Below are 23,877 nucleotides of genomic sequence, written 5' to 3'. Positions count from 1 at the left end.
TTTTTACTTACCGGTATCAGTATGTTGTTACTTCGGCATCATTTAGAAACGTGTATTACAATTTAATCACGGTAAAATATGTTCATTTTGTTGTAGTTGTAGCTCCCGAGCCAGCGCGTCTTGTTTGAATGATGCGAGTAAACACAGCTGGCAGCCGTAGTGAAACCATGGGTGAAATTTATATATACACAGTCTATGGGTGAAACTCGAGCGTTTAGAGCGATGGGAGCGAACAACGACCCCTGATAGATCTCGCGAGTTTGTGTATAAATATAGATACATTTTCATAACAAAACAATGGGGTTGCTAAGCCGTTGCTAGGCCAATTGTTGGAGTTGCTATAGCAACTCCAAGATACCCCCTGGCGCCGCCCCTGAGAGAGAAATGAAAAAACAAAGCAAACAGCTGACCACGGCTAAGAACAACTGGTAAACCCTGTCCTGAAATATAATACAAAACAAATCAAAGCCTCACAAAGTAATCTAATCAGTCCCCAAACAACGATCTGAAATCTAATGTCCTTCCCACTATGAGCCGGTGTTACCGAATAAGATGTGGGCCGAACAACTGGTGGTATTCTATAACGGTATAGGCAGATGTATCAGGGGCGTGGCCTTTGTCGAATAACCAGGAAATACACATTTCGATCGCTTCTTCTGACGTTTACATAAATCTGTTGGTATATTTGGCTCCATAGGAACACTTTGATGCACTTTCAGTACCAGGGTGTGAGGTTGTGGTTGCGATGCCGATATGCGGACGCGTACAGCGAGGACTACAAAAAGACACACTAGGTGACTGGGGATGTGTGTTCAAAACATTGCAAGCTTGAATAAATAATTTAAACCATTTATTTTTGCCAGACTTATTACTGAATATCATTCTTAATGTGATACCAAGTCCATCTGAGACATGTGTACACCTTCAGATAGCCTCCAAGTGAAGCACACGTTGTTTACTCACAGTTTGAAAGCAGCGTGGAGAAGTCTTCAGCTGTGGAGAGCTCCGCCCAGGATAAACTGTGATACGACTTCTGTGGCTTGTTCTTGTTGTCAGTCTTATATTTGTATCATGTATCGTTATTAATATGATGTCGAGTTGATTTGAGACCCGTTTATACTTTCATACCGTCTGTTAGTGAAACATACAGTCTGTCTGAGTTGTTTACACGTAGCATGGAGAGCTGTGGTAAACAGTGATCCGCTCAGATTAAACTGTGATACGACTTCTGTGGCTATCAACCAGCGATCATGTTTAATAGTAAAGACTACACACATGTAGGCCTATCCCTTATCAAAACGGTATTCTGCACTTTGCCGCACAGCAGGGGTCGTCACACTCTTCATCATATATTATTTGTGTTTGTTTTGTTTCACTGCCCTTTGAGTAGATTTAGGTTCATATTTTGGTTCATGAGCGTAGGCACAGTAAGCTCATGCTTCAAGTTTAAAGTATATTAGCATTTGATTTAGTTTTGTTTTAAATTCAGTTTTATTTAATCAGTTTCATAAATGGTAAATGTATTGTCATGTGACAAGGAAATGACCAGGGGAAAAAAACATGTACAATGCATGGTTGGGTATTTAGTGAGTTAATTCCCTGTTTATTACTTCTTATATCATGATGAAAAAGGTGAGATCATTTTATCAGCATATAGGGGAAATTGATTGCTGAGGGTAAATGAATTATCTCTGGAGGATCTGACAACTAAATGATCTAAATAGCAGATTATTTGAAAGGTGAATGATTTTATATGCAGGCTAAGTGAACCCTCTATAGGACCTGCAGGAAGTTCATTGTGTGCTGCTATGGTAACAAGTCCACATCAGTCTGCAGTAACTGGGGGTGAGGCATCCTTGCTGTTTTACATGAAGTGAATGGGCAAAGTGCCAATTGAAAGACACACTATCCTCAGCATCACAGTCAGTCTGAAAGAGTGTATCTGCTATAGCATAAAGACATCAGTATAATATATAACCACCAGTACTACTGAATGTAGCTGAAGTGTAGTTAAATCAAAAATGTATTTTCAGCTAGGTAGCTCACAGTATTAGATACAGGTTGAAGTACCTGTTTTTAATGATGTAGAGAGAACTTTGAAGTTGAGTGGAGCTGCTAGTAATTGTTTTCTATTGCTGTGAAGACGTATACTTCACTTCCCTGCCAGAACGAACACCTGGCTCCTGGCTTGTTGTTATAATAATCAAGGGGGGAAAAATACTGCAGCTGTGCTATAGTTGTATTCAGCCTACAGGCTACAACTGCCTTTAATTGCTGAAATTGATTAGATATTTTATCGGATGTGTCTGCTTCCTGTGAGAAGATGTCATTTTCTTTTCCCACATTTCTCCATCGAGAAAAGAATGACAGAACAGTGTGATGAGGAAACTAAATGAATGCTATCAGTAAGCTGGGGGAGAAAATGTAATTATCGGAGAATTGGACAACTAAGTGAGAAAGAGAAAGTACATGGGACTAAAGGGCGGTAAGAAGATGGCAATAGTAGCATGATTCATTGTAGATGTTATACAATCTCATGTAAAACAGAGGTTATTTCAGGCGGCAATTACAGAGGCATACCTTATTCTACCGTGATTTAGAGATTTGGATAGTAGATAACATTTGAAGGAAAGTTTAATACTAGGGATGCAAAACACTCCATCCCTATCCCCCAAAAAATATAAGAAATATACGAAGACAAATCAATATACAGTACTTTATATATACAGTCTGACAGAAAATGATGAAATACCATTGATGCTTTTGGTTTCTGTTGTTATAACGTGTTCACAGACAGACAATTATTTAAAGCCATTGTACTTTATGAAGGAAATGGGGAAATTACAGATCTTTCTTTACATATTATAGCGGGGTTTAAAAAAAGATCTTTACTTGATGCATCTTCCTGCCCGCTGATCACCAGTGATGTAACGCAACTATGTAAATATACTCAAGTATTGTTTGATACGTAATTTGATGCTTTTCTTTCTTTACAGTCCTGAGACAAAAATATTACATCAATAAATGTCCTTGTCTATGTGTGGATTTGACTTCCCAAAGGTATATAACGCATTTCCAATTAACCAGGTAAAGTACTTTTTACATGCTAATGCATCAATAATTATTGTCTATTAATGTGAATAAACACAGTGTTGATTCTTACAAATGATACAACATTCTTCTGATAATACTTTTGTATTTGTACAAATCCAGGACTTTTAGTTCTAATCGAGTTTTCTACATGGTATCTCTACTTTCACTTTGCTGTGTCCAACGTTGCTTGACATCCACATTCAAGATTAATGTCTGGTCTACTTCCGAGCCTCACTTAAAGAACCAGAGAATAGACCTCAAGAAAAATGTAATTTCACCTCGATTCACCAGGTAGTTGCTCTTCCAAGGATGAAATCCAATTAGCCATCTTCTAAGAAGCTATTCAAAAGGGCAAAAACATGGAGGCATTTATGTCAATTATGCTAAAGAATTTCAATTATGCTTCAGAAGACTTCCATTCTTATTTCTTGATCTTTTATGGTTGCCCTTCCGGTATTGCTCTTTGACCAGTATGAATGAGTATTATATAGATAAAATCAGTAGTAGTGAAGGATTTAGGAACATCTGGATGATGTTTGTAACGGCTGCCTTCTGTGTACTCCCCTTTTATTTCATGTGATTTTGCACTCCCTCCTGCAGGAGGGGAAGAGCTGATTGCAGTGTTCTCCCTGTCTTTTCCAATAAGCCTGCCACTGTCGGATACTCTTTGACTCAAACTTGTGTGTGGAGTGACTGTCAACCCGCCAAGGCCCATTCACTCCGGCACACACTATATCCAAACTCCCAGCGCTCTGTCTGCATCACAGCTCCTCCCCAGCTCAATCTCAGCACAGTTACGTTCTGCGCCTTTGAACTTGAATTTAGCTCACCTCCAGTCTCTTCCCCACAGCCCCTTTTCACTTTCCCATCCCCACTCTCCTCCCAATCGTACAACCCTCCCACCTTCCTTCCTTCCTTCCTTCCCTCCAGTTCCACTCGGGGCTACATGATAACACACTTTGGAGGGAACTGCTTTCCCCCAGAGCAGCCCAAACTGAGAGCATATTCACTGCATCATAACAGCACTGTAGCAAAACTGCTGTCACGCCGAGTTTGCCATGCTAATGTGGCTCTGGGCGCCACTAGCCTGCCCTTAAAAGACTGTGATGGAGGTGTGTGAAGTGTTTTGTAGGTGATGGAGAAACGTGAGGGGGTTGTTTTGAGAGGTTAAATAGCACAATGCGGGGCTTCTGGGCTGAGGCAGCGGATAAGGAGGATGTGTTGGAGAGAGAGGCTGTGCAGATAGTTCACATCAAGGGAGCAGTTCTTCTTATAGCTGAGAGCAATTCAATTCCCAGCAAGGTAAACACTACTCCATGCATGGCAATTGTGAAAACACTCAAGCTAGCTCCGCCTATTCTCCCCCGTCTACCCTTTGAGAGAGGGGTGAGCGAGGAGGCTTCAAAGGACTCGATTGACACCTGGTAACGCTTTGAACTATGTCCTTGGACTGTCATACCGAAAGACACACTCCCTTTAATCATCCACTTACACATCATGTATAAAGTAGGGATGGGAATGATTAATCGAATATTCAAAATTATTCAGGTGCCGAATATGAGTTATGAATATTTTTATTGTAATTATTATTTTAATTTTTTTGGGAGGGGTGCCTAAGTTGATTACATATTATCAAATGGAATAGTTCAATGTACACGACAGTGCCATAGCTAAATGTGTTGGGTCTAAAGGTGTGTTTTGCTCCGCTCACCGGTCCCTCAGACAGAGCTGCAGGTGCTAATCTCTCTCTCTCTCTCTCGCGTCCGGTTATATTTCACTCGTGTTTATGTCCAAATCCATCAGATCTAGTTCTAGCTAATGATATGGCTGCTGCCCCTCCCTACACGCAGATCACGCAGACTCAAACCTCATCTTATGCCCAGCTGAGAGGGTCTTCTCTACAGCTGGCCTGATTGTGAATCGCCTCCGCACCCGCCTCTCCCCTGAGCATGTAGACTTCTTAAACAAGAATGAGTATTGAATATAGCTGCATTCTGTGCATAGGCCCTGTTATAGGTTGTTGATCTCTGTTGTAATAGGGTTACGTTACCCTAACCCGTTATGTTGTTCGTGTATGATCCCTCTTTAATTTAAAAAACAAGTTATGTTTTAAGCCTGAAAGCTGTAGGCCTATACTGTAGCTGTCAACTGTTCAAACTGTGATCACCAGTTCAATACATTATTTGAACATGAATTTATTTATTTTTCAAAATGAATCTATTTTTTGTTTTGTAAAGAATGTTCCCACATTTTTTGTTTTTTTTATGGGATATGTAGAATACATTTTGGTTAATCGGTTAACTGTTATTTTGGGGGTTGAATATTCGAACTAGGGCTGTCAGTCGATTAAAATATTTAATCGCGATTAATCGCATGATTGTCCATAGTTAATCGCAAATTAATCACACATTTTTTATCTGTTCTAAATGTACCTTAGAGGGATATTTTTCAAGTTTTGAATACTGTTATCAACATATGAGTGGACAAATATGCTTTATATGTGTGTTTATTATCATTTGAACAATGACAAATATTCTCATGAATATTAAACACAACAACCTCTGAACATTACAAATATTCGCCTTAATTCAACCTGGAACCTCTCTCATACAAGAACACAATACAAAGTGTGTGTCTGTGTGTGTGTGTGTGTGTGTGTGTGTGTGTGTGTGTGTGTGTGTGTGTGTGTGTGTGTGTGTGTGTGTGTGTGTGTGTGTGTGTGTGTGTGTGTGTGTGTGTGTGTGTGTGTGTGTGTGTGTGTGTGTGTGTGTGTGTGTGTGTGTGTGTGTGAGATCGTTGGAGCTATGTGCAGCTCAAGGCATATGCTCGAACGGGAGCTGCCTGGACGCTGCAATCATGTTGCGCGCACTATCCGTGCTGAGTGTGCTGACTTTTCATACAATGTCCCACTGTCTGGCTTCCTGCATAAAGTCAAGTGCTCGGCGAAATGTCGCTCCTCTGTTTTCATTGAAACAGCTCCTTATATCCGTTAGCGCAGCTAGCTAGCACCAGATGCTAACAACAACAACAACAACAACAACACACGTACGGTCTCTCGCTCGCGCCACACATACACACACCCTCCCCGGTCCTCCCGATGGCCAGTCGGTGCCTGCCGGTGAGCGTGGAAGTGTGGTCTGCCACAAGCGGGCAGCAGGAGCGGGGCTGTCAGCATCAGCTTGTAGAATGTATTTTAAACTCGATGCTCTCTGAAACTACGGGGCGGCCGAGGACAAAAAATACACATGCGTTAATCGCGTTAAAATAATTAGTGGCGTTATTAACGCGTTAACTTGACAGCCCTAATTCGAACGTATACATTTGCTTTCAAATTCCCATCCCTAGTATAAATACAGATGTACTACAATACAACATCTCGACATTGTCTCATTCTTAGCCTGTAACACACACACAGAATGTTCCCTGCTGCAGCTACAAGAAGTCACCTAAGTCCTACGGTAGACTCATATCTCATCGGGCCCACATTGAGCAATAACTTTCTAGTGGCAACATGTTGTTGCAATTGTCTGCAGAATCATTGCGACACTGAGGAGAGCAATTAGTTAATTACCATTACCATATGTTTCCAGGTTACAGGCTCAGACTTATCTGAAAGGCACAAGTGGGACCCATGAAACAGTGTCTGTTCACTTAATGTTTCATAAGAATCAGAGATGGCTCTGTATTCATCAAATTGATGGTAGTCGCTTTCTCAGTTGAATTATGTGTCACCCTCATTCGATTAAGATTGAATTCAAAGGAAAAGTTTGATATATTAGGTTATATGCTTATTCAGTTTGTTATCTGTATGGTACATTTGAAGCTACCAGTAGCCAGTTATCTTAGCTTAGCACAAAAACTGAAAATGGGAGGGAACTGCTAGCCTGACTGTCCAAACAATATCTGCACAATAGCACTCAAGATCTTATTTGTTTAACAAAATGAAATGTCAAACTGTTAAGTTGTGTTTTTACGTGGGGGATTATAGTCCAGACTCAACAAGTCCTCCAACTCATACGACCAAATAGGTCGATTGTTCAACACCTTATTACGACCTATTAGTCACGTTTTGAAGTTTAGCACCTCGAGTGGTCGTATAAGAAACAACAATTTGCGGCATATGGGCTGATGCTCCAGTTGACTGCAAACGCTCCGGAGGGTGGTTATTCACAAATAACCCTCTCTGGAAAATCCTAAATAAAAAACCTATGTAAAACAAAAGCATTGTACACAATTCAAACCAATTAATGTAGTGTAATTAACAAGGATAAACTGATGTTTTGTAGTGATTTGACAGTGAGGGGAATACTTCCGGTTTTACTATGAAAACTTCGAGACCGGAAATACTGAGGGTTGACGCCAACTTTACATGGACGTTGTGGGGAAAGACGTAGTATATTAACGTTCTCCTGACGAGACCTCAAACAATCTTCATAATATCTATTAAACTATAGATCCTACACATCCACTGGACGTAGGTTCTAAAAGTACAATATACACTTCTCGCTAGAAATCTAATCAAAAAGCATTTTAATGGCCAAACTATCCTACAATTTAGGATTTTCCAGAGAGGGTTATTTGTTAATATAGGACCCTCCGGAGCGTTTGCAGTCAACAGGAGCATCAGCCCATATGCCTCAAATAGTTGTTTCTTACACGACCACTAGAGGTGCTAAACTTTCAAACGTGACTAGAGGTCGTGATAAACTGTTGAACAATCTACCTATTTGGTCGTTTTTTGGAGGAGGACAGGCTGCCCAGACTATACATGTTTACTACAGTAACTTCCTAGAGTCTTTGCTGGTTGCCTGGCAACGTACAATGATGACAAGACTCCAGCACCCACGGGAAATAAGATAATCTTGTCCATAATCACCTGTAAAATCATAACCTGTCGTTTTTAAACTTTGGTTTTTGTAGGGATTAAACCATCCTGTCATCTTGTTTCCTGGAGTGGTATCGATCTTTTCTCCTTTAATCCTGACTGCTCTTATGATATCTCAAATGGGGGCTAAAAGGATTGGAAAAACTTACTTAAGTTCAACCATTTCTTTCAGAACTTACACAAAGCCTATAATTTTAGCACCGTTTTTATCTAGTCCATTTATTACACTTCTCTTTTTCTCATTCCACTATCTTTCTAAAGCCGCCCCCAATAGTTTTTACCCTGACATTGCAATTATCTCTCCTTCCTCGATTATTGTTAATATCAAGTCAATTTCCTCATCTCTCTGAAGGAGTCAAAACAGCATAATTTATGAGGATAGTCAACCCATGAGCCATACAGGACTATCCCAGAATGAAATGGACATGGTGGCAGTGAAAGAGTGAAGACCGATAGTCAACGATCTGAATTGAAATTGAGTGGGACTTCTGATAAACCCACCGAAAGGTCCCATCGGACAATTAGTCTTGTTCAAACCTGGAGATGCATCGCATAAGATGTGGCCATGAAATGACAGCTGAAAACAGCAGGAAAAGGAGCAGTTTGAAAGCAACAAGAGGATTGAGTCGCAAGTGATGTGGCTCAGCATCATACGCCTCAGCCTTTCTTTAATTTAATCTGCATCCCAACATTAACTCTTCTGCATCCACATAGGCGCTGAAACCAATTCTATTGATAATGCCATAAGTATTGTTGTGCCATTCTAAAATGCTTGACTCCATGTTGATTTGGAGATGAAGGTATTATTCTTCCACATTGCAGTCTTGGCCTGGCTATGAATTGCGTTGCCTGTTGGTAACTCCTTCCTGTATCTGCATGTTGACATGTCGAGGTTCCCACTCCTTATGTGCCATCTGTATGTTTGCGTGATGTACAAGTCAAACCAGAAGCAGGTCAGGAGTGAAGTCAACCATCAGGTTGTTGGTGTGATGGAAAATAGACGATTGTTAATTCATGACGCTAATGAATAAGTGATTGACTCCATTGTTGGGGGCCAGACTTAAAGGCACGGGGCATATGGGGAACGAGGAGGGGCACAGATGCTCCTCTGGGCCAGAGGGCTGATAGGCAAACTTAAAGACGGACACAGAGAGGGGAGAGGAGACACCGGGCGAGCATTAGAGAGGAAAATTGAGTAAAAGGCAGCAAAAAAAGGGAGACATGCTTTTCCAGCCTTAAGAGCCTACTCTGGTCCAACTGTGCAGAACTAACCCCCTAACTCAGCCCCCGAACCCAGCATCTGAAGTGCCAGTTCACCGCAGGCACCTGAAGAGACGCTCCCTTAAGAAGTCTGCCTCTGAGCATTTGGTCCTGTCCTACTCTGACCTCCAACAGAAGTAAACAGCTCAAATAGGAAAACTTCTGCATCCAGGGAAGTAACAAAAATGACCTTTTAGGAGTAAACCTCTACGAAATCATTCAGACAAAACATGTAATGACACTAACATTTCAATCAACCTTAAAATAGCTTCAAATAATATCAATGTTGATAATCACATGCTTACTGCAGCCGTTAAACACACACACACACACACACACACACACACACACACACTCATGTAGACATGCTGCAGAGCCCTGGAGCATTGGGAGGATCTCAGCTCCATCTACTGGTGACATCGTGAATAAGCTGCTCCACTGTGGCCGAGGGGAAATAAACACCAACTCAGTTCCCTAAAATCATTTCACTCCACCGTCTATGCCAAGCTTCCCTCTTTCCATTACACCTCCTTGAAGCCAAGAAACTAATCTTACATGATTAGTTCCACTTTGCCAGTGCAAAAGTACAGTATCTTCTATCATCCATAAAGACCATCTTTTATATCAAAGGAAGAGGAAAGAAGTTTGAAATTAGATTTGATATCAATTTGATTTAAGGCAGTGTACGTGGTGATGCCTATTTATAAAAGATAATTGAACAAAACAAAATGTCCCCCTAAAAAGGGGATCAACCTTGTTTGCGTAAAAGTGTAGTAAACTCAAACCTGCAATAATGTATTTAGTGGCCACTTGGGGGCAGCAGAAACAAGTTGAGGGGACGACACTAACATATTGTCACCTTACATTTGAGATGTTCGCAAATAGTTGCCTATTTACACCCAGCAGTTGCAGTTTCATTGAGAGTTGTGTGTCTGGCCACCTGGAAAATGTAGGTTCAATATTCGATTTGTTTTTAGTCTCTATCTGACAGAAATATCTGGCTTTTGAGATGCTAAATGTTCCACTATGTTCACCAGCACAAGTTTGGTGATGGGCCTTAGCCGTGCTTTACCTTTTTACCAAGTTTCAACACGCCAACATGATACATTTACTTCTTGATGGTGGCAGTATCTTTACATTATTTAAAGATTTCTTCAATAACGTCTGGGGCATCTGAGGTCATACAGTAAGTATGTTATAGTTGACTTATAGGAGAATATGTGTTGTAAATACACACCAGATAAAACCATGTTAAATAGCTACAGTCACAAGGGATGGCTTGTAAGCTGGTATTTCAATTATTTTAGCAACACTACTGAAGATGTAGCACTATTTCTAGTTGGATTCTGCTGGCAGTGTGCTTTTGCTATTCTTATCACCGCCGGCAGCAGAATAATACAATCTTTTGTGTAACTACTTGTAAACTGCTCCTCCCCACAGTAAGAGCTTGTGGGACATTTCCTGAGATTTAGTTTTTAGTTGACGTAGAAAATATTACTTGACACAGAATGTTTAAATGCAGGAGTTTCCGATAACATTCGCCAACATATTTACACAGGTAAGGGGGGACTAGATAACTGTCTCTCTGAATCAGCATATAGCAGTTATGAGTCTGTGTATGTCTGCATGGGTAAGGTCCTCCCATCATCCCACAATTACAGACAAATACATCAATTTGTTATCAATGGAAACAGCTGCCCCAGAACTGATTGCAAAATGGTAATAGGCTGCAAAGTCCTGCGGAGAACAGTGACAAGACAAATCTTCCTCTTAGGAACATCTCTTTAGAAACCATAGCGTGGTTCCTCCAGTCACTATCTACAACTAGATCAGAAAATGAATTGCTGCTGTACGTGTGCTCCCGTGCTCCAACACAAATATATCTCTTCTTCATTCTGCATGATACAGAGCAATAACACAAACAAGCTCTTATCAAGCCAGTGTTATGTATTTGCCAAAAAAGTATGTTAATTTGAGTGCGTATTTCCCTTTTCCTGATGAAGAGAACATGATGTACTGCAGGAGCAGAGATTTCCTTGATAACATTACACTCTGACAGCACACACACACATGCACAGTTACAGCAGGGGGTAGTGAGGGACTAATAGCTTCTCTAAGGATGAGATCCAACATAATTTCCACCTTGCATAATCCCCATGGTGACTGCACCTACAAGATAACCATAGCGTCTGTGGTTTTATGGGGAAATGTACGGTATATGCATGTTGCTGTCAGGTACGGACATAGAGAGAGAGAGGAAGACAAAAAAGCAACATAAAAAATAGAAGAAGAAAAAAAGGGAGACAGACGTAATTCAATATTTCTAATCTCTTTGATATCAACACTGTTACGTTCTGTACAAGGTTGAGAAACACCAACATTATTATTTTCGTCTTTTATTCATGACCTGCGGGACATCCTGCCTTACCCTCTCACTGCTTTGCTCCCAGTCAAACTCGACCGACCTCCCTCCCTCACTCCCTCCCTCTCTCTCCCTCCCTCTCTGCTCCTCTCCTGCATTCTCCTCATTCTTCCATTTACCGTCTTATCATCCCCATGTGTGATATATTACTAAGCTCATACATTCATGAGTGATTACTTATTTGCATAAAGTATATAGTGCAGAATTGAGAGTGGGGTAAAGAGCAAGCCCTAAGAGCATTACCGATAATTATACATTTATGGAAGTTATGTCTATTTGAGTAATTACCTATATGTGAATGTTTTTATTTAATAACTAATTGTGTTGCTGCCATTGTATTACATAATGACACTTTAAAACGAATTGCACTGGGTAAAACACATTATTTTGAAGAGTAACTTATGACAACAAATATTTTTTATTCTGTGTAAATGTAGTTAGAGGAAGCCTCAATTAATGTTGTTGTTTTTTAAAATCATGTCGCATTTACAAACCTGAATTTTCCTTTCTCCTACGGTGGTCGACAGGTGCAAATGCGTTATGACGTCTATAAAAAATTCCATTGAAAGAAATGTGTCTTAACGATGCAAATAACAATTTCCTAAACAATGCAAACCTGCAACTTGAAAACCAATATGCATTCACCAACTTGAGGGGAACAGCCAAAGGTTTACTGAAAGCGCTGCATAAACGAAACGCCGCAAATACAAAAAGCTGTAAATAAAAAAATCTGCAAAAAGCTCAAAACAATGCAAACTGTTTCCAGGGGAGAGTGACAATTGAGGCACACAGCTGGGACCGGTGCGCTTGTTGTCGTTTGGGGATTATAAAGTTGGCCAACTGTCACTGTTGGCCCAGTTAGCCTGTTTCGTAGTTAGGCGTTTTGTCAGTATTTTTTAAATGTCGTCCATCGTAGTATTCAATGGGATGTTAGGATCTAATGAGCTGGTTATGGTGATATACCTTTCTTTATTTCAGGTAGAAAATAAGCATCGGATTGTGTTTACCCATCATAATGTTGCACTACTGAAAGTGTAACGTCATGATGCTGTTTGGAGTCCAGACTTTGAGAAAGAAGGCTTCTGGGGAAATAAATCACTTTGAACCACAACAGCTTTACCACTGCACACCATGCTTTAGATGATTTATCTCCTGGCTATGTTCCTATTGACTAGAATTGTCGAGTGAAAATGTTCTGCATCTTTTCGCACAGTGACAGCAGTGTGAATACTGCATGCTATTTTCGTTTGCCTCAAGGTCTAGCATTCCAGTCATCCACCATTTGATCAATATTGCAAAACAGTACACAGAAATTCAGATGCATTAACCTTTCTTCAAATGTACTTTCAGAAGGGTTTATTGGAGTAAATGATGTTCACTTTGGAATAGTTGTTTAACATTATACTTTATTGATGATGTTTAGAAACACCATCACTCAATCATATAATATTAATGATTACAACAACAATCAGATCGCTCAAATAAACTCTGACACTGGAATTAAAGTTAATCTCAGCTTTTGTGAAGCCCTGAGCTCACCACTGCTCCAACACTTGATGCTAACATGCTTTTTCTTTATTGATTGAAGTGCTTAGGTTTATCTTTAGGTGTGACATGTTGGTTTAAGACAGATTTCTCGCTGAAAAGCTTTACTGTTTTGAGACTCCTCGATGAAACACCCCTCAGAAGCTCCTCTGTATAATATGGTTATTATTTAAGGGGAAATGTGACATTGGAATTGTATTCATTGTGTATTAATTCTAGTGACAGATAGAATATGTCCCCTACAGTATATCCTTTTACAATTCATGGGTGAGTAGTTTCGCAGCAGGGAACATGAATTCATGAGGTCTTCAACAATGGAGTGAATCAGATTTGTTTAAATGTCAGCTCTCTACTGTTGACTAACAATCGATGGAGGTAGACATTTGGTCTTTTCAAGGCCTAAATCTAATTCAATAATATTCACACTGAGTTCCTGAGAAATTGCTATTGATGGCTCACAATGAGGTCGCAGAATGTTCTGTACAAATGTTAATTCAGAAGTGCATGCCATTCTTTTTTTACATACTGTGTTTGATTTGAATGTGGAGGGGATTGGAAGGTAAATATTATTTCAAGTTTCCTTTAAAAGTTAACCACATCTACACAATGTTCACAACATGCCCAATTGATTTGAAGGTTTATAGAGATTATATTGAGCCAATGCTCACAAGATACAGTTAACTCCAAGACTGAACAAAGGCCATTTCATACCTTTCTCCAGGAACAGAGATTCATAATAAAGGTTACACATTTATCATAGTCATCATTTTTATTTGGCATTGTGGATCCTATTGCACTGCAGCAGGGATTTCAAATGTCATCAGAAACTGTGGAGTTGGTGTTTTTAGATTTGAGGATGAGAATATACATTTTTGCAAAGCAAATTCATAAGAGCCTGTATGCTAGAAGTCACATCTCATTTAGCCAACAACACAGGTGTTTGTTTATTTTCCAACTGTCCTGGCCTTCCTCTGTCGGGTCACATAACAGCACACAGGCAGCAAGGTCCTATGTGACAGGGGCATTACCCAGAAATCTCCTCTCACCTTGTTCTGTGCCTCTGTGTCCCTTTGGTGATCTACGTGTTGAGTCAAAAATATGTATGTGTTGCTAAGCTCCCAGCTGTGTCGGCTGCCCTCCGCCCTTTAACGCTGTCACCTCTCCAGCTAACAACAATCACTTTCGTCACTTACCATAATTAGAGAGGGGACAGGATGTCATGTCACTGCCCACACTGTAGAGTCTCTGCGGCATCAGCAAGCTGTGTCCATACATTCAGAGGTCTCACACATGGGGACTTGTATTCTGTTCCATCTGCTGGAAGCAAAAGGTATGAATAAGAAGACACATTTGGCATTCAAATGTATGATCTCTTGAGAACGTAGGTCAATTTCAACACAATCGTGCTCAACTGTTGAAAGTTCATTATTTGTACCTGCCTACTCTACATATTAAGCATTGCACCTACATTGTAGGACTCCAGCTTGAATACAAAAAAAGGTTCAAATTCAGCATTACCATAAACATCTATTTTACACATTGAAACAATTAGATCAACAAATCAGGTTTATCAAGCTAGCTGTGGCTAATGCTGCAATGAACCGCTAGCCTCAAACAGAGAAGAGTGGAGCGAGTACGTTCCTTTCTAACTTCACAGCCCAGATTTGTATACGTTTTCAAACTCAGGACTACACCTACTGAAGTGACACCTCTTCAGGTAGATAAACCTGAACCCTGTGTTTTTACTGTCCTAGCTACAGCCTTGCTTGAACTCGTCCAGATCATCAACATCTCAGCCACAGAAAAATGTGACAATATTGCATCAGTGCTTCATATGTTTGAAAAAGAGTAACAAAACTGACCCTATGATAAACCTTGAAGACTCAACCAGACAACATGTCATAATGTAACCTCTGATGTGGCGTTTCTACTCGAGCACATTTTGCAACGTGTGGCCCTAACACTTCATCAGGTGCAGGGTGACCCATGTGGTCGGACAGTTGGTGAGGTTGACAGTTACTGGGACCTTTGCCACAATAATGCCTGCACAGAAATACATGCCGTCTTACCTCTAAAGGCATGTGAATATCATCTGAGGCCACATACTTTTTGTAAAGTGCACACGACAACAAATTGATGCCTACAGCTGAAAGTATACTATCATGAATGACTGATATTGAAGTATTTAGTTATATAAATTGCAGTTAAGAAATTGTAGTATATGTTCCGATCCATTTATAATTGTTGTCAATATGCGATTTGGACACTGGTGGAATGTAACAGTATATGTACTCAAATACTGTACTAAAAGTTAAAGGTGCTTGTACTTTACTTTAATGTTTTTCCATATGCTACTTTACTCTTCTACTCCAATACATTGTGTAGGCAGTAGTTTTACGGTATACTCCATTGTTTTACAGATTTAGTTTTAAACTACTTTGCAGATTTAGATTAGTACAAAATATAAATAAACAAATAAATGATATATTACAACAGATTAAACTACCAAGCAGTAAATAAAGTAATTCAACTAATGCTTTCTTACCAAGTGCATTGAAGGGATGACCACATGAATGTATCAATAATTAGTTTGATTATATTCTGAGAAATGCCAAACTACATAAAAGTACTTTTGTTTCTGTAAATGTAAATACATTTTGATGTTAATACTTCTGTAGATTTTTTAATGTGGGACATTTACTAATAACTAGGATTATTACAATGCAGTATTGCTGCTTTTAGTAATAGATCTAAGTAGTTCTTTGACATGTATTTTTTCAGATTTAAGTCTTGACATTGAGCTTCTGCAACGACTTAATGTTGGCCCGGTGTTTAGGATGCAGCTCTTCTCCATGCAGGTCAGGCTCAGCCAGATGCTCATGAATACAGTTGTAACTTGGAGACCTGCAAGTTTCATGTGCTGAAGTTTCCAAAAGCTCAAGGTCACTTCCTGTTTATTTGCACTTGGTCACATACTTGCTGTCAAGCTGTTGACTACCTTGCTGACCCTTAGTTTTAGCTGCGGCATATAAACATGACAGTTACTGTATTTCATTTTATATTCATTTGAATCATCATTTTAGTTTTTCAACCCTCATTAAAATTGAGAGGGCTATTTTATGCATAACTTTATTCTCCTTGGACTGTGGCCTAATAATTAGACAAGGTTATACCGCAATAAAATAATTTACTGTCATTTATATTATCATTCAACCGAGATCGACTGCAAAAAAACAGTCCCTAAATAAACTGTACTCTGGTTTAGATAAAGAAACGGGCTGAAGATCTAAATCCAATGTACGCTATAATATACAAAAAACTAATCCATTTTATGTTGTTCAAAAGGTAAAACAAAGAATAGTTTTTAAAATAATTACTGTACTAATCTTAGATAGAGAAGAAATTCTCTCATTTTATCCCAGTGTAAATACACGGTATGAGAACAGGTAGGAAATAGATGCCTTTAATCCATCCATCCATCCATCCATCTTCTCCCGCTTATCCGTGGTCGGGTCACGGGGGTAGCAGTTCCAGCAGAGAGCCCCAAACTTTCTTTTCCCTGGCGACATCAACCAGCTCTGACTGGGGGATCCCAAGGCGCTCCCAGGCCAGCGAAGAGATATAATCCCTCCACCTGGTCCTAGGTCTACCCCTTGGTCTCTTCCCAGCTGGACGTGCCTGGAACACCTCCCTAGGGAGGCGCCCAGGTGGCATCCTAACTAGGTGCCCGAACCACCTCAACTGGCTCCTTTTGATGCGAAGGAGGAGCGGCTCAACTCCGAGTCCCTCCCTGATGACCGAACTTCTCACCTTATCCCTAAGGGAGACATCAGCCACCCTGCGGAGAAAACCCATCTCGGCCGCTTGTATCCGCGATCTCGTTCTTTCGGTCATGACCCATCCTTCATGACCATAGGTGAGGGTAGGAACGAAAATGGCCCGGTAGACAGAGAGCTTTGCCTTCTGGCTCAGCTCCCTTTTCGTCACAACGGTGCGGTAAAGCGACTGCAGTACCGCTCCCGCTGCTTCCGATTCTCCGGCCCATCTCACGCTCCATTGTTCCCTCACTCGAGAACAAGACCCCGAGATACTTGAACTCCTTCACTTGGGGTAAGGACTCATTCCCTACTTGAAGTGGACAGTCCATCGGTTTCCTGCTGAGAACCATGGCCTCAGATTTGGAGGTGCTGATCCTCATCCCAGCCGCTTCACACTCGGTTGAAAACCGATCCAGTGAGTGCTGAAGGTCGCAGACCGATGAAGCCATTAGAACCACATCATCTGCAAAAAGCAGTGGTGCAATCCTTAGTCCACCGAACTGCAGACCCCCTCCCCCATGACTACGCCTCGAAATCCGATCCACGTATATTACAAACAGGATTGGTGACAAAGCGCAGCCCTGGCGGAGGCCAACCCTCACCGGAAATGGGTCCGACTTACTGCCGAGGACCCGGACACAGCTCTCGCTTTGGGAGTACAGCGATTGGATGGCCCTGAGTAGAGACCCCCTCACCCCATACTCCCGCAGCACCTCCCACAGTAACTCCCTGGGAACTCGGTCATACGCCTTCTCCAAGTCTAGATGCCTTTAATGATGCGTTATAAATCAGCACTGAACTTCTTCAAAGCCATAATTAGTCTGAGTCCGTTCTCACTTTCCTGACCCTCCCTCTCTTTAAACCAAAAACAAATCATATTCTTGTGATCATTAAAAAGAGAACGTGGAGGAACAGCTGCTTGCACCAAAAAAAACAAAAACAGGATAACACCAAAGCTCCACAGTGAGCAATCACAGAGGCCAAAGGAGACAGCTGTCTGCCTTTAATTACAATTAAGCTCATCTTCGCTTTCACTGTTATTCAGAATGCTCAAAACTTTTCAGAGTTCTATGATTTAATGTGGATCTCTTTGTTAATGGATTTGTTCTGTGTTGCCAAACTATTATAAAAAAAAGTGTAATTCTTTCATTCTTATAGGTGTGAAGATCAGCATAGAAACAGCTTGGCTCTGAATCTATCCAAATAACAAAATCCTCCTCCAGCGTCTTGAAAAATACACACATTTAATTTGTTGCTTTAATATGTACAAAAACTCAACCTGTAAAAGAATCGAGTTGATGTTTTTCCAGGGAAATATTGATCTTCATTTTGGGGAGTTAATTTTCAAAATGTCAGAGTTTATTTGAATACTGTATTTACCATATTCTTCTTCTCATCTGCAAATACAAATAATATTATATTACAGCCTCTTCGTCAACAACAGCAATCTCACTAGGAATAAACAAAATGGTGTCTCAATTTATAAAATCCCAAAGAATAAGGGGGATTTCCATGTTCTCTTTGTGTTAAAAGAAAATGTTTGTCTGACATTTTATGATCCTTTTAAGTGTGAACCCTCCTGGGGAGATTACCCTTTCCTTTCTTTTTAATATTTCACATGCAGGTTGGCTGATTAACGCAGGAAAAGCTCATTTTAAAATTTCACGAGTTTCCGTGGGGTCCAGAAAAAAAAGGAGTTTTTGTACCGCATATTGTTCCTAGTGAATATGCAGCCAAACGTTGAACAGAGAGAATGACAAATGAGGTAGAAGCCTGTGTTTTACAGGAATGGTGCTTAATTACATACAAAGCTGCCATTTAGAGTCCATTGTCCTCCCTGAATGTTGGCAGACCTCCGCACAATGTGTTGACTGCATCCTTCCTTTTTATTTCTTGATTTGTTTTCTTCCCCCATTTTGAGGGTTATACAGCATAACCATTCTGAACCCCTTGTAATTTCCCCAGTAATCAGTCTGTTCTTTTTCGGTGGCAAAGCTCTAATCAAACATCTCATAGCCTCTACCAGCCAGAAATGTGTTATTCCGACAGAAAAACAAAAAAGCATACAATTACTCCCGGAGGACCTGTCCCTCCTCTTCGCTACAGCTGCACAAAAGAGGGCACTATTCCAGACACATCCTCCTCCTCTGTTCTCTTCTCTTTCCTTTCTTCTGTGCGTTGGAAAATAAGACCATATACACCCAAACCATAATGACAAACGTTTTTAAAAGTATTGTGGAATTGAAAATGATTAGAAATACTCAGTAAAACAGCAATTCACAGCTCTCCTCTTCAGTAGACATGTCACCTTATGATAAATAATGAGTGCTATAATTGCACCTGTCATTATGCACATGTTGTTGTTGTTTATTTGAGAGCAGTTTTATGTTATTATTATATATTAAAGTTTCTTAAAGTATTTTGAAAAGGGATCCATACATAACATTATTCATTCATTTCCACAACAGGCAATGCAGTAATGTACGGTAGGCTATGTGATGGAGGGGACATTGTAAAACTACACATTTAAAATGATTACCTGTCATGTTTGTCCTAAGACAACTGATTCAATATATAACTGTTAAGACCTAAAGTAACTTTACCACAATATGTAGCAAGTCATTTCAAGGCATTTATATTGGCAAAAAGACAAATTATTGATCGGTTTATTTTTAAATTGTATCACCAATACTGCCTCAAAATAAGAATGGCCATCCCCTAAAACGTGTCTTCCAAAATCGTAATGGTAAAAAGAACCCATTTGTAAATGTAATCCATTTTAGCTCAAGTCCAGTACATTTTATGTATACAGCACAATGTCACAAATCTGCCTCACTATTATTATGTTTTACTTTTCATAATCATGAGGCTCATTTAGCATTAAAAGTGTTCCTTAACGCCTGAATAAAATAAAGTGTCAGCTTATCTTTTTTAGCATATTGAGTGAGAGTGTTGACCAATCATTCAGCTTTATTTTCTTTATTAAAAAAAAGACAAGCCCATTTCATAGTGGTTGTTTTGGCCCTACTCATGACTCTGAGATAAAGAGACTTGCAGTATTGTAGTGTTCACAATGTTTATACAAAGAAGTGTACTCATCGCAAATGGAAACAACTCCACATGTTAAATGAAAGCAGGCAAAACAAATGTGTCTCCTGCATAGTAAACGTTACAGTCCCCTAACTTCGTAACAGTTACTTACCTCGATGCAATGGGAAGGTACATTCTTAAAAAGTATTCTTGTGTGTGGCAAAACCAAATCATATAACTAAATGAAATACTGAGGGAAGAAAACGAGTGTTATTTTAGTTTTCATGGAGCCCAGTTGACGGCTTTTAGCCACATGTTTTAAACGTTGTGCTTGTGAACACACCCCTAGCAATACATGCTCTCAGCGGCAGATTCGGATTGGACAGACTGCTAGCTTGTTTCAGGAAGATGGGAGACGATTTAGGTGACGAGTGGTGGGCACACGAGGATAAATCAGGTATATTGCTTGACTTTAGTGTCTGTATTTCTAATGTTTCTCAACCGTGTGGTCCGGGAGGTTTTTGTACATTATTCAAATCTGAGTAGCTTGTTGCTGTGCGAGAAATATCGGTTGCTAACTGTAAGCTAACGTTAGCTTGTGAGTTGCTGTTAACTTACGCTAAGTTAACGTACATTCTGAATACGTTGACGACTGTAACCATAGTGACACGTTTAATACAACACACCAGTGTGTTTTTGTACAGCTTACCTGTGTTTTGGAAGGACATGGGGAGTTACGTTGGTAGCAAGTGTTGGTACCAGGTGATGTGTGAAAACACGTGTGTTAGTTGTCTGTGTGTGCGCGTGGGTCATGATATGTTATGTAGTTTCTAAAGTTGTCTGTCATGCCCTGTACTTTCACTTTAACTTCAGTTAGCTGCTCTCCTCTAACTTTGCATGTATTCTGCTATGTCCATCTTCTTCTTCTTCATAAATCAACACTGATATTTCCCTGCGGCTATTCTGTCATAGCTCCATGCACTCTGCATACCAATAGAGGGCAGTCTGTTCCTTAAGGATCGTTGGCCTGATTACTATGGACAGCAGTGTTGCTGAGTTTCCGAGGATAATGTGTTTTTTCAAGGTAATACAAACAAACGTTGTAATTAGTGGACAAAACAGACCTATTCTCTCTGTCTCTCACTTGCAACCAAACACACAAACAGACCAGTAGCAAACAGTCAATTAAAACATGTACTCATCTACTAAAGTGCAATGTACTTTAAGATAGAATATTTCCATTAACACTGTTACATTATTTAAATATATGATGTGTTATACTTCTCCATACCGTTTCCTAGGTAAATGTACTTAATTATATTTATTTTAACGCATACATTACTATATCAAAAACGTACTCAGAAAAAACAATATTCTTAAATCATATATTATTAAGGGTTGAACTACTAAATAATAATGTATTAGTTGTTTAAGGTAATAGTGATGTTACAGTAATAATAAACAGATAATATAGCAAATTATATAAATAATGCATTATAATGAGAAGGGCCCTTCTGCCTCATGAGTACTTTTATTTTGTGTAATATTTTACTTTTTATTGCTACTGCTTTTACTGAAATAACATAAAATAGCATCCTTTTGGTGTACTCTACTTACTCCATCTTGTAAATGGCTCATTGCATTGGTAGACTTGTCTCCTTCCAAATGTATCCAGGGCACACACGGGTATAAGAATGCCTTTGTTTCACATGGCAATTAAGTATTTCAAATGACAAATGCCTTCATCACGCATTCGTGCACACCTGTATTACTGCTTATTGCACTAATGAGTGGTGGGAGCGGAGGTTCTCTGTCAATGTGCAGGCCTAATTGGACAAAAACAATGAAGTGATACATCATCAAGAGAGAAGGGATGAATCCTGTTGATGCTGCCTAGCCTTCCAATCACAATTATTTAATCTAGTTTGCACCTTTTTATTATGAAAGGTATTATTTTGAATAATTGGGCTGACATATTTACCCATGTTGTGATCACATGTCTGTTGGACATTCTCAGGGTGAGTATTTCCCCTGTATGTGCTGAGATTTTCCATGTATCTGTCAAGTATTGAGAGCTCTGTCCTTTGTTTAATTAGTTAATCCTTTGGTCTTGGGACTCCTTGTTGGACCAGGCGTCTTTAGCGACCCAAGAGGAATCTGATTTTTTTTTTCAAAAAGAGGATTAACTATCCGTTGTTTACCTAATGTTCACTCGTGCAGATTTGCTCGCACTTTATTGTGAAATCTGTTTGTATTAAGATTAAGATTTTTTAAAGCATCAATACAATAATCATATAAACCAATGTACTTTTTGGAGTGAGAGCTCTTATTATTCTAGGTTAGTCCCTTTTCCCTGTCTGGCATCCCATCCTTGCTTGCATTTGTAAGCTGCTTGACAGAAAAGGCTGTGAGGCCGACTGAAAATTGACAAGACAGAAAAGGGGAGTTGAAGTGTGTTAAAGCATGGTACTGACTTTGAAGTCTTGAGAATGAAGAAGTGGTTCATGAGAAGCGGGATGACTGTTATGATGATGTGTCTTGTGGCTAAATGCTCACACTGATGACACAGACTCTCATGAGGTCTCTGTAACGCTCCAGTCTGCCTAACACCGTCATCAAATGCCTGTTTCCACTTTGCCAGCCGGTGATGTCAGTGTGGCTGATGTTTCTCCAGGTTTGTCCTCATGTACCTGATATCTTCCAGCCTGTGCTACCACAAGCCTCAGGGTGTCCCCCAATACTGTCAGCTAGTTTCTTATTTAGACGACACAGCTCATCACAATTTATATCAAAAGCTATTTAACAGGCAGTTTATTCCAGCCACACTATGTAATCATATACTTTGTGGTGTTGACCTTTTTAAAAGTTGATCTGTTGTTGACTTAAATCCATGAATGCTGTCATTAAGGGTTTAGGGTTGATGCTAGTCTCTAATTTATTTAAAGACATTGGCTAATCTCAATACAGATAATCATCAAGTTGGCTTATTTATAGAGAAGATTTAAAGCAAACGTTGACCAAAGACCTTTTAAGAAAGATGAGATTAAGTGATTGATGATTAAAATGAAAAAATAAAAACGATAACTTTGTTAGAAGGCTACAACTTGTACAAATCATCGCCATACCTCATGTGGTTTTCTTTGGGTAGTTGGACACACTGATGCAATATTTTACAACATAAATTATGTATACTGCTCCTGATTAGCGTGCTACATCATTTCGTTATTGTTGGCAACCACATTCATCTTTCCTTTCAATGTTCTAGTTCAGGGGTGTCAAACTCAATTTCATCACGGGCCACATCAGCATTATGGTTACACTCAAAGGGCCGGTTGTAGCTATATAAATAAACAGTACCAGTCAAAAGTTTGGACACACCTTCTCCTTTGAAGGTTTTTATTTATTTCAATAATGTTCTACATTGTAGGTTCATACTGAAGAGATCACAACTATAAAATAACATATATGGAATTATCTAGTAAACAAAAAAGTGTTAAAAATCCAGAATATGATTTATATTTTAGATTCTTCAAATTAGCCCCCTTTTGCCTTGATTACAGATGTGCACTCTCTTGGCTTCTCTTTATAAATATACATGTATAATATATATTAAATAATGTATTATATTACATTATCGGCTCTGCATTGGATTATTATCAGTTCCGGTAATAACTTCATAAATAACTACGTCTGAAAGCAGAAGTCTAGGGCAAATAATTGAAAGCCAATATTCAACAATTACACCTATTGTACATTATATTCTTTACACGCTCTTGCAGGGCCACATAAAATGAGGTCGTGGGCCGGATTTGGCCCACGGGCCT

General features: G+C 39.7%; 1 protein-coding gene across 1 annotated transcript in view; it reads left to right on the top strand.

Moving 5' to 3' along the window:
* Positions 1-20,391: 20,391 nt before the first annotated feature.
* Positions 20,392-23,877, top strand: part of cmss1 (cms1 ribosomal small subunit homolog) — a 35,689-nt gene continuing 32,203 nt past the window's right edge. The window contains exon 1 of the mRNA XM_034213779.1: positions 20,392-20,510. Coding sequence (XP_034069670.1) covers positions 20,462-20,510 — 49 coding nt within the window. The 5' untranslated portion in view covers positions 20,392-20,461. The remainder of the gene's footprint in view (positions 20,511-23,877) is intronic.

Source organism: Gymnodraco acuticeps, unplaced genomic scaffold, assembly GCF_902827175.1.
Source record: "Gymnodraco acuticeps unplaced genomic scaffold, fGymAcu1.1, whole genome shotgun sequence".
Classification (NCBI taxonomy): domain Eukaryota; kingdom Metazoa; phylum Chordata; class Actinopteri; order Perciformes; family Bathydraconidae; genus Gymnodraco; species Gymnodraco acuticeps.
The sequence above is the reverse complement of the archived record's forward strand: the minus strand, read 5'-3'. Positions and strand labels throughout refer to the sequence as shown.